At 36.7% G+C, this 12,738-nt stretch overlaps 1 protein-coding gene across 1 annotated transcript in view; it reads left to right on the forward strand.

Moving 5' to 3' along the window:
* The window catches only part of chn2.L (chimerin 2 L homeolog), a 170,246-nt gene that overhangs the window by 60,357 nt on the left and 97,151 nt on the right, over positions 1-12,738 (forward strand). Inside the window, exon 2 of the mRNA XM_041565431.1 lies at positions 10,331-10,369. Within this exon, the coding sequence (XP_041421365.1) occupies positions 10,331-10,369 (39 nt within the window). The remainder of the gene's footprint in view (positions 1-10,330; positions 10,370-12,738) is intronic.

Genomic DNA, 12,738 nt, shown 5'->3' on the forward strand with positions numbered 1-12,738 from the left:
GTCTCTTATTCAAATTAACGCATGGTTGCTAGGGTCATTTGGACCCTAATAACCAGGTTGTTGAAATTGCAAACTGGAGAGCTAAAAAAACGTTCAGTTAGTTTGTCTCAGAATATCACTCTCCTCATCATACTAAAAGTTAATTTAAAGGTGAACAACCCCTGTAAGCTAATAATGTTTTGCAATATTTACCAACCAAGGAAAGCTAGATTATAGTGTGCTCAATTTTATAAATATATTGTTAGTGTTCTCACACAAAAGACTTTACTCTTGCAAACCCGTGGCTGTTTCACGCGTTCCACTGCAATGGAAGCATTTTAAAGTGAATGAGGCATGAGATGACTGGAAACTAGGTTCTTTAAACCTGCCATTTATTAGGTGTGAAGTAGAGGGCTGCTTATGTACATTGTGTCCCTAACCATGTAAATAAACATCTATATCCTTCACATGTCATAGCCTTTTTTGTTGCAGGTGCTGTTGCATATAGTTTAATAACTAACTTGTTTCCCAATTCTTTGGCACAAAATTGGATTTGGGAGTTGGTTTTGCAACTGTATAAGTTTTTGGCCCATTTTGATAACAACATTGTTAAAAAGGCAAACATTTCTGTTCATGCTCTGTGAGCAAAGGTTATTAAATGGAATGCAGGCTTGGCTGACACTGTAGATAAAACCAAGTACAGTAAATGTTACAGAATAAACTGACAGATGTAGGAAACGGCCATCACAACCTGTAAGCAAGTAGTTATTTTCTGCTTTACTCACCTTACATTTTCAATAAAGCTGAATTTATGGCAAAAAAACAAAACAAAACTGGTGGCCATTTAAAGGAAAACTATACCGCCAAAACGATTACTTAAGCAACAGATAGTTTATATCATATTAAGTGACATATTAAAGAATCTTACCAAATTGGAATATATATTTAAGTAAATATTTACCTTTTACATCTCTTGCCTTGAACCACCATTTCGTGATGGTCTGTGTGCTGCATCAGAGATCACCGGACCAGAAATACTGCAGCTCTAACTGTAACAGGAAGAAGTGTGGGAGCAAAATACAGAACTCTGTTAATTGGCTCATGTGACCTAACATGTATGGTTTGTTAGGTTTGTTTGTGTGCACCGTGAATCCTACAATCTCAGGGGGCGGCTCTTATTTTTTAAAATGTCAATTTTCTATTTATGTTTATTACCCAATGGCACATACTACTAAAAAAAGTATATGATTATCAAAATGGTTTGTTTACATGAAGTAGGGTTTTCATATGAGCTGTTTTATGCAATATATTTTTTATAGAGACCTACATTGTTCAAGGGGTATAGTTTTCCTGTAAGTGATTTATTTTTTGTTAGCAATATTGTGAACTTGATTTCAAGTATGGCACAATAAATTTTGATCAAAATATTATCATCACCCAATAAATTCCTTGCCACCCGAATTACTTTATTACTCTTTGGCACATGTCACCAACACAAAATTCATTTAAGGTGCATGAAGTAGCTTATAAGTCTATCCCAAAGTGGCATTCCCCTGACAAAGAGGATGTATATTATTTGCAAATGCACTGAGCCAGATCAATAATAGCTGCAATGTGCACACTCTGAATGGAAATATTTAGACAACAGTTATGTCATAATTAATTTCTCCTTATAAAGAGCGTTTTATCTTGCACTATAAGACACTTATTAACATATATATATATATATATATATATATATATATATATATATATATATATATATATATATATATATATATATATATCATAAAGCAAATCAGTTTTAATTAATTAGAAATATATTTAAATTTAGGTCTTGGTGCATTTTATCAATACCAGTTGTTTCATTACAAGGCCAATGAAAAAAGAATGTTCTTGCAGGCAAAGCCTTTACTATATGAAATTTCAGTAACTCAGTACAAGTCGAGCACTTCTGTAGTCTGTGTGAGCTATTGGCAGCAGGGGTCCCAACCTCAGCTGAGACTAGATATCTTCTAGGACTCAAAGGTGTGTAGGTAGCACTAGGGTCTTTAAAAAAATTATTTCATCTATGCTTGGTACCACTACCTGCCTCCTGCTCTAAATTGAGCACTGCTCAGCCTATTAACATAGGGGAACCTCCAAACCAGTCGTTAGCTCCTGGGTCTCCCTAATGCCCTGTAATGATAGGCTAGGGCGCATATTCCAAAAGAAACAGCCGCACACATCACTCCCACACTGAACGCCAAAAATATTGTTTACCAGATATTTAGCCTACTTGCATCAGATTTGTATTGGAGAGTGCACTCAATTGCAATGAAGATACACGATTACCTGGGACAAGGACATGTATGTGCAGAAGGTTTATTATGGTCAAGCTTTTTCAGACTTAGGGAACAACATATATTTCAGGCTGGAGTAATTTTTGTCCTCTAACATATTTAGAATTGCATATTTGATTTTTATCAGTTTTAAGTGAAATGTTATTCTACCAGGATTTCTCTCTGTTGGTAGCACTGCATAAACTCGCACATGGGCAAGTATAAGTAGCCAGTGTACAAACAGTAGGGCTCATGAATGTTCTAAAGAGAAGTTGTGGTCCCCTAATTATCTCATAGTCAGTTGTGTGTAAAATCACTTCCATTAATGGTGCTCAAATGCACTTTCATATAATTGTGCTCGGCAAACTCAGTTCTTCCTGTTTTCTGTTCCGAATTGATTGCTGTGGAACCTATTGATGCATGAGAAACCTGAAGCTACTGTTACCAGCCACACTTCAATTGTTTCTGATTCCCGACAACAGTTGTATGACAGTTGTGTTAAGCTTGTCACCCATATGACCCTGGGGAATTATTATTGAGAAAAACACTCCATTGTTAGAAAAAATATGGCAATTGCACTTGAAATTGCACTTTGTTCACTGCCCTTGTGGACATACAAGTGCCATAGTCACTTTAGAAATGTATTGGGGCAGTTTGGGCATTTTGCCATATAGCAGACCCCACAACCGCAAGAGGGGGACAAGAGGTCACAGTGTAGTAACATGGAAACTTGTTTTTTTATTACAATTATGTATGGCTTGGTTTCCATTGGTGCTTTTGTGTCAAAATTGATGAATTTTAGCACTTTATTCCAAAAAATCAGCAATTTTACAGCAAAATTACATGTGCACCTGCAGTTCATTGTCAATATTAGATTTTGGACAAGCAATTATTTTCCTAAACTGAAATTTTAGACATTCCGGGGGTGTAGGAAGCCCTGTGCAGGATAGTTAGAGGTGGATATCAAGATTTTATTTCAACTGTCAGTTTATTCTTCCTTATTTCTTCTTAGGGCATCCCTTTGCAACTAGACCATAATTTGTGACCAGAGCATAATTGTTTTTAAGGTATTTGTTCTGCTGGTACTTTGCTGGTCAGAGATACTCTTGAACATATTTATTAAGATACCGAAAATTCTAATTTTAAACATTTATGAAGATGTTGTTGTGCCAAATAAGACAAAAACATCCAGGCGATTTAATAACAGGATTCATGGGTTACTGTATACAGATCAACTTGATATTTAAATGCAACCTGTTTCTTTATCTTCAAAAATACACATTCAATTTATCTTTAATGCTCAAACTTTTCCCTTCTAAAAAGTTTCATTCCTGCCATTGAAGTAGGCATTGAACTTTAGATCCACTCGCATACACTGTATGCCTGTAATTGATTTTAGCATTCTTCTTTGAAATAGCATTATGCTCTGGCAAAAGCAAGAGATTATTGACTTGGCAGGTGAAGAAAATTGCAAGTAATCAGGATTTTGAAGCTGAGTTGCTTTTTTATAGAAGAAAGTGACAAGACTGGCAGAATGTAATTGGATTCAGAGATGGAGCAAAATAAAATTACTGGGTTCTAAATATCAATTGTTTCTTGTTTGCAGAGGAAGTCATGCATGCAAAGTCCTGCAGATGGGATTGTTTAGGATTCAGAATACTACATTGACCTGATAGAATGTTTGCAGAGATGAAACTCTTCTAAACTTGAATTGGATTATGTACAATTCTATGCACATTCCTTGGTTAGGTTATGAACGGTTCTATGATGTGACGCACTAACTGTATAGTAATTTGTGATAGTATGCAATATGGTAAGCACAGAACTCCTGTGCGACGCAACCTAGATATGCACACACCTTTAGGTATCCTTGATTCCTTCCTCCCTGAAATATCAAGTCTTTTACTCCCCTGCTACCACTTATTCCCTTCACCCCAGTGACCTGCCAGATATGTCATGCACAGTTCTTCCTTTACTAACTCAAATCTCAGTTCTTCCTTCTCATTCTCTCATCTCAATTGAAATATTTCCATCTGTCTGAAAGCATGTCCTTTTACCCCAGTACATAACAAAGCCTCCTCTAATCCAGCTTCCATTCATAAATTTAGTGTAAATAGTTCTAACAGGTCCTCTTCAACTCTGTCAGATATTTTGCCTTCTCCCCACCTATTTGCTGACAACCATCCTAACCTTTACTTCCCTGATTAAATTTCACATTGCTATCAACTATTTCATTATATTTATTGTCTCCTAAAGCAGGGATCTAGATGTCACATTGCTTCACCCTTTCAACCCAAATTGTGCATGTCTACTGCCTCAACATTGATTCCGGTTCTTATCTTCTCCAGGATAGACTACTGCAGCATATTTCTAATTGGTCTCCTAAATTCCCATGTCCATCTGCTGCAAATAATTCTTAATGCTGCTATCTACATTATTTTACCTGCAGCTCACTAAACCACTTTTCCTACTAAAGTCTCTCTTCTGGCTCCATGGTCAACTACCATATAAATTATAAAATTCTCATTCTATTCAAAGCGTTGTATTTCTTAGTTTCACCCTATTAATTTGCTCTCATCTCTTCAAACAAGCCCTCCTGGTCCTCATGCTCAGGTCAGGATAATCTATTGTCTATACAGTTCATCATAACAGCTGTGTTACATAAACAACTCATTTCCATGATTTTATAATGCTTTTGGAATACTTTGCCATCTTTCATCATACAAACTCCCACATTAAATGACATTAAAAAACAGGATTCCTTAGCAACTCCTCTTATTTACGTTCTGCAAAGCTTGCAACCACTATTTCATTTCTTAAATCTACACGTTTTCTGCTTTGAGAAAAATAAATGAGAAAAAGCCAGTAATATATATTTTCTTCTTAAAACTTGGGCTGTTGGAGGCTGTTGGAGAACATAGCACTGACAGCTTATATAGTTTAAAGTGGACCTGTCACCCAGACATAAAAAGCTGTATAATAAAAGTCCTTTTCAAATTGAACATGAAATCCAAATTCTTTTTTTAATTAAAGCATTCATAGCTGTTGTAAACTCATTTAAAAATCTCAGCTGTCAATCAAATATTCCCTGGCCCTCCTCTATGCCTTAGGCATAGAGGCGGGGCAAGAAATTACTTTCACTTTCCATTCAGCACTTCCTGGATATCACTGCTTTCCCCATATCCCCCATTCTCTTCACCATTTAATTGTGTAACCAGTGCATGGGGATGGACATCAGGTCCCCTATTGTGGTGCACAAACAAGATTCTGAGATGATGCAAGGCTTGTCTTAATAACAGTGTCCACAAAATGGCTCCTGACTGCTTGCTATAATTATGAGTTCCCAGAATGATGGAAACAAGATTCAAATAATTTATACAGTGTAATTAAAGTTCATTTTGCTTCGCTAATGTGATAAAATATGATTTGGAATAATTTTTTTGGGTGACGGTTCCCTTTAACGGGCTGTAATTTTACCAGTCTGGGTAAAAAAAATTATACTCAATGCCAATGTTATTTGTAGAGAAGAAAGATAACAATTATAGTGTGATGGGGTGAATTTAGTTTTTTTTGTTTGTTTATGCTAATTTGTTTTGCTGGCCAGTAATCTGTGTAAATAGCTATGTGTATAATTTATGTAAATACTTTGGGTGTTATTTAGCTTTGGTTAACAAACTGAGGCCTACTTTGTTTGAAGCATGTGACTCAGCTGTGTTCAGATTATATGTAAATGGTGCTAAAACAATTGTATATTGAAAGCTGTTTTTGCTGTATGTTAATACACAAGTGTGCATGGAAAGGTATACTTTTATATATAATAGTGAAATTTATTGTACAAAGCACTTACCTACAGCTCTCAGAGAAGCCACTTCCTAAAGGGGTGGGCAGCCTCTCCTAATGAATATTTATAGGGTAGATGCTGATCACATGGTGTCAGCATAGAGCAGTCTGGAAGCTATAAAAGCTGCAGACTGAAATCATTGGGCTGTGTTAAGCCTTTGTGAGAGGTTGTTCTGGAGCTCAGGAATGTGTGTTTGCAGGGTTACTGCTGACCGCCTGCTGGTGAAAAGTGCATACTGCAGCTTTGCACATTGTTTTCTTCATTTGCATGAAAAATAAAGCACAAACTTTCCACTGAAGATCTGCCTGGCTACTGTACTTGCATGCGCCCAGTGACATATAGGAAGGCCTGTGTTTTTAAAAAGTTGATAACCCTACATATAGGTAAAATACAGTGAATGGTCTATACTTCTCTCAAAAGCTGTGCCTATAATAAGTCAGCCTATAATAAGTCACTTGTGAACAGGGGCCAGCTACAGTACATAATAGATAGGGCTCAGCTGAACAGTACTGCAGCTATCCATAACGTATATTATGTTTGCCTCGTATTTATATGCTATGTAATGTAAAACACTACAGGATGCAACATTTTGAAAAGAATTTTAACTCTGTTTGCTACAGTTTCTTCTCTTGCTCATTACCGCTTAGTGGCAATCCTGTGTGATTGCTACAGTATAAGCCCAAGGAACATAGGAACCGTTTAGTGTATTTTCCTCTTTCAGTGTAATCCTTCAATGTCCTCCAGGACACTTTATAAACTGCCTCTATTAAATATGTTTACTTGAGTGTGTGAAAGCTAAATCTAATCTGAGAAAAGCAGTGACATATGGATCTAATCTCTAGGTTTTTGCACAGCTTGCAGTGGTCATAAAAATGCATAAACATCTAATGTTTCAATACACATCATGCAGTTACCAAGCACAGAGATAGCTTATCAATCATGTGTTTTCTAGAATCATAAATAGTAAGCTATGTTTTAAATGTGGGATGCTTGCAAACAGACTTGACAATGTACTGCTGAGCTTAATGCCATTACAAAGTATTTAAAGGGGTTGTTGTCCTTTAAGTTAACTTTTAGGGGCACATTTACTAAGCTCGAGTGAGGATTCGAAGTAAAAAAAACTTCGAATTTCAACGTTTTTTTTGGGGTACTTTGACCATCGAATAGGCTACTTTGACCATCAACTACGACTTCGAATCGAACGATTCGAACTTAAAATCGTTCAACTAATCGACCATTCGATAGTCGAAGAAACTTTGACTACCTACTTTGGCACTTTAAACCTACCGAGTATCAATGTTAGCCTATGGGGACCTTCCCCATAAGCTTTCTATGCTTTTTTTGATCGAAGGAAAATCCTTCGATTGATGGATTAAAATCCTTTGAATTGTTCGATTCGAAGGATTTAATCGATCGTTTGATCGAAGTATTTGCGGTAAATCCTTTGACTTCGATATTTGGATTTCGATGGTCGAATATCGAGGGTTAATTAACCCTCGATATTCGACCCTTAGTAAATGGGCCCCTATTTATATTATAAAATGGCTAATTTTTTTTTTATAGTTTTTGAATTATTTGCCTTCTTTTCTTGATTGTTCTAGCTTTCAAATGGGGGTCACTGACCCCATCTAAAAAACAAATGCTCTGTAAGGTAACACATGTATTGTTATTGCCACTTGTCATTACTCATCTTTCTATTCAGACCCTCTCCTATCCATATACCAGTCTCTTATTCAAAACAATGCATGGTTGCTAGGGTAATTTGAACTATAGCAACCAAAATGAAATTGCAAACTGGAGAGCTGCTGAATAAAAGGCTAAATAATTAAAAAAATGCAAATAATTAATAATGAAAACCAATTGCAAATAGTATATCACTCTCTACATCATACTAAAAGTTTTAAAATGTGAACAACCCCTTTAATAAAATGACCAGGAAAGTGATGGTACGGTAGATAAAAAGGAACCTAATATTATTTTACTGTATAATAAATACAACAAAAACTTTCTAAAATTGTTAGGTATTGAATGTTTTTATAAAGTGCAAGTATTCAGTCTTTTGACTAATTCTATAATGTTAATGAGTAACAAATACTGCATGGTAATGGTGTTGTGTGTTATAGTATCATTTCAAAGAATTAAATATTAAATCCTCACACTTTATAACAGTTAATAGAACTGTTTTAAAGGGGCCACAATTTGCACTTTGCTCTCTGCTTTCTGGTGTTTCCAAATTGCTGTAGGTTCTCTGCGGCAAGTGTGCAGGATACTAAGGTCACAATTGGGCCCTCTCCTTATCACCTGTCCTATGGCAGAAAGTTCACAGAATCTTTGCCAAAATCTCAAACTTTCACTTTTTTTGAGTATAAGTATTCACAGCTCTTTATATGGGTCACTGGTGGACCTTTATTCCACTGTTAGCTACTGAACTCTGATGGCCGCTCTGTGGCTTCTCCTACAAGTCTCCTTCTTGTCTGCAGAGAATATATAGTGAGCTGACCTTTGCTTGGTAGCATCTGTGTGGCTTGGTAGCTCCAGGAAATATTCCTTCCTGACTGCAAGGTGGCATACGCACCAGTCCCTGGACTTGTACTATGAGCTATTTCCCATAACCCTGTATTCCCTCACTTGTTAAAAAAACATCCTACCTCTTCTTAAAGCTAACTAATGTATCAGCCTGTACAATTCCACATCTTCACAGCTCTCACTGTAAAAAAAACCCTTCTGAATATTTAGGTGGAACCTCCTTTCTTCTAATCAGAATGGATGACCTTGTGTCAGCTGGAAGGACCTACTGATAAATAAAGCATTAGAGAGATTATTATATGATCCCCTTATATATTTATACCTAATTATCATATCTCCCCTTAAGCGCCTCTTCTCCAGCGTGAACAACCCCAACTTGGCCAGTTTTTCCTCATAGCTGAGCATTTCCCTACCTTTTACCAACTTAGTTGCCCTTCTCTATACCCCTTATCCGGAAATCCCCAGATTTTGAGCAATCTGGATAAAAGGTCCCATACCTGTGTTTAATATATGTACCCCATGAATATAACATAAGTAGCTAGCTGGACATTAAATTGCATCCAAACATATTCTTGATCTGAATTGATGGTGAAGTCTATATAAACAGTATGCCTTGTCCAAAAGGGCTTTATTTGTATTTCCTAAATGAAATATTGTAGTAATATTGCTGTACTTTCTGGAGGCACAACATTGTCAGCTAACCAAAATAAACTTAAACCAAAAGAGGTGACAGTTAGTGCTATGCATGTCAATGTCAACAGCTCAACACACATGGTTAAATTATGTACCTGGATGACTACTTGTTCAATAGGCAGCTCTATCTATCATGATCAGTAACTAAGAACTCTTCAACATAAGTGATAATCAATCACATCACTTTAAACATGAGGCTCCCTATTCCGTTTCCTTATCAGTATCTACAGTTATTTATACTTTTCAGTTTGTCACTGATTTATTGTATTGCCTTAATATATGTACTGATAAATACGTTTTTTTTTTATTTACAATCATAGTCTATAAAGAGTTTTTTGAGTAGTCAAAGAAGAGGCCCATATAAGAAATAGAAATGAATATCTAGAAAACCAGAAAGGAAATAAAGGAAGGAAGTGGCATCTCTTGTTATCTACAATTATATTATTAAGTCACAACAGGTTACCACGAGAATCAAAGGTAGTCTAATTATATAACTAATAACACTAATATATCACACAAAAATCCTGTAATTCATGCCAGTAGTAAAAAAGGATCTGTGCGTATTTCATAATAATTGATAATATCATCATCATATTACCAGCTGGGCTGATGAGATACTGGTTGAACCACTTTTGGGCAATATCCCAAGTTCTTCTAAACCATGGGCAGACAGGATCTTAATGTGGCAAATGATAAGTACAGTTGTTTAAGGAAACTCTAATTAACAACTGGGATGCCATGAGAAGAATGGGTGATGTGATCCTCCCTTTGTTTTAGAACCACAACACCTTCAGCTGTCAGAGGCATTCTGAGCCTTAGGTTGACTACACTTATCTTTGCCATTAAAAGTATATTTCATAGATCATAGGGCGGATGCAAATGCAGCATGCCTCAATGGACTGCCATATGTCTGATTTTGTGTTCACTTCCCAGCAGTATTTATTAATGGATTGATTTCTTTGTGTTGTAGATGCAGAGGAATACCAGCCTCCAGTCTGGAAATCTTACTGTGAGTATTGACATTTTTCTTCCTTCCATTTTTCCATCTGCTGAATGTCTAGACTGTGTGTGTACATCAATGAAACAATAAACAAAAGTTATTAAATACTTAAAGACAAATCAATAATCACAGTTAATAAATTAATTTGGCATTTAAAGTAAGTCTTCACTTGTACTGGACCAATGGAAATAATTCTACTGCTGGATCCTGCATATGCCACTTTCCTCCAGATTATTGTCAGCGCTGCACTTTTATAACCATATATTTTGTTGACCTGGCAATTCCATGACCTGTGGGCATGTTGACATTTCGGCATACATTTAGTACAGTAGATGTGCATTTATCCCATTCTAGTAAGCTGCAGCTACCAATCAGAAAATTGTATGTATTGTATTTGGTGAGGCAAAAACCTTGTCTTGGTTGCCACTTTACCAGACTCTGCAAAAAGCCACTGCCTTTTTTAGCGATTTGTGTTTCCTCTCATATTTAAATTAATGTGAGCACTTTTATCTGTTACCTAATTAGCTGCAAGAAGCCACCTTTGATAACTTTAACTGAATCTTTTTAAACCAGATTTGACTCTCTTAGTGCAGAGCCCCACTATCCTGCCGCGAACAACGCTGCAAAACAATCCTTAATCTATGCTCACCTTTTGACCACACTCTTAAATACCACGCCTGTTTTACTAATATATAACCCACATGTGCCAGTATAATTACTACAGAAAATGTATAACAGGCATCATAACAAAAGATGTGTCAGTATAATAACAACAGAAATTAATTATGAGCATATTAACTCCAGACATGCCAGTTTAATTACTACAGAAAAATGGATAATCAGCATATTAACCCGAGCTGTGCAAGTATAATGTCTGTAGAAATTGCCAAGGAGCACTCCATTCGTCACAGACAAGAAAGTAAGATCACCAGTTTAATTACTACAGAAAATGGATAATCAGCATATTAACCTGAGCTGTGCAAGTATAATCTCTGTACAAATTGCCAATGAGCACTCCATTCATCCCAGACAAAAAAGGAAGATCACTGAAAAATGGCCAATGAACACTACTTTATTTTGAGCCATGCCAGTAAGACCAGTGAAAAATGGCCATTAAGCACTCCATTAACTCCACACATGTGAGTAAGATCACTGGAAAATGGTCAATAAGCATTCCATTAACTCCAGACATGCCAGGAGGATCACTGAAAAATATCCAATGAACACTCCATTAACATGCTTGTAAGATTGGTCGATAGAGTGAAAGCAGAATATACCAGCTGCAAAGTTTCTTCTTTCCTTTTACTCCTTCTGCCTGCCTGGCTTGTCGCCAGTGTCGGACTGACACTCCCGGGTGGGCCCAGGTATCAGTGAAACATGCTAAACATTTGACGTATTTCATGGTCATTCCCTATTTCTATGAGAACAAAGAGGCTAAATAGATGGAATAATAGATTATAGTATGTAAAGAAAAGAAACTAGGAGAACAGAGGCTAAGTGAGGAGAGGAAGAATAATAGTACTGGGAGTGGGCCCCTGGTCTGAGGCTTTTGGGTGGGCCCCTGGAGTCCCAGTCCGACACTGCTTGTTACTTGCATAAATGGCTGTAGAAAAATCCAAGATGCCTGTGCGTTCCATAGTGGAGTCAACTGGCTGGAGTGAGGAGGGCAGCGGCAGAGGCAAGAAGAAAAATTAAGATATTGTAAGACAGTTGCCCCCCCCAAACAGTGTGTCCTGTGCAGAAGCCACTTTCTTATAGCAACCATCTTTGTGATGCAGCCTTTTTTTCAGTCCAGTTGGTTTTAAAGAGTTCACCACAAAGAAAGACTTTCAATTAATTTCTATTTTTTATTTGTCACTGTTTTTCTAATATTGAAGTGTAAAGTGTAGTTTTTCACCTTCTTATGCCTTTCTAAAGCAGCTCTGAAAAGGGGGTCGCTGACTCTGTAACTGTTCTAAATTTATACATTATGGGGCAGATTTATTAAGGGGCAAATTTACCTAGGGTCGAATATCGAGGGTTAATTAACCCTCGATATTCGACTGCCGAATTGAAATCCTTCGACTTCGAATATCGAAGTCGAAGGATTTAGTGCAATTCGTTCGATCGAACGATCAAAGGAATAATCATTAGATCGATTTTAATCCATCGATCGAAGGATTATCCTTTGATCAGAAAATTGTTAGGAAGCCTATGGGGACCTTCCCCATAGGCTAACATTGGCCTCGGTAGGTTTTAGGTGGCGAACTAGGGGGTCAAAGTTTTTTGTAAAGAGACAGTACTTCGACTATCGAATGGTCGAATAGTTGAACGATTTTTAGTTCGATTCGAAGTCGAAGGTCGAAGTAGCCCATTCGATGGTCGAAGTAGCCAAAAAA

This window comes from Xenopus laevis, chromosome 6L, assembly GCF_017654675.1.
Source record: "Xenopus laevis strain J_2021 chromosome 6L, Xenopus_laevis_v10.1, whole genome shotgun sequence".
NCBI classification, from domain to species: domain Eukaryota; kingdom Metazoa; phylum Chordata; class Amphibia; order Anura; family Pipidae; genus Xenopus; species Xenopus laevis.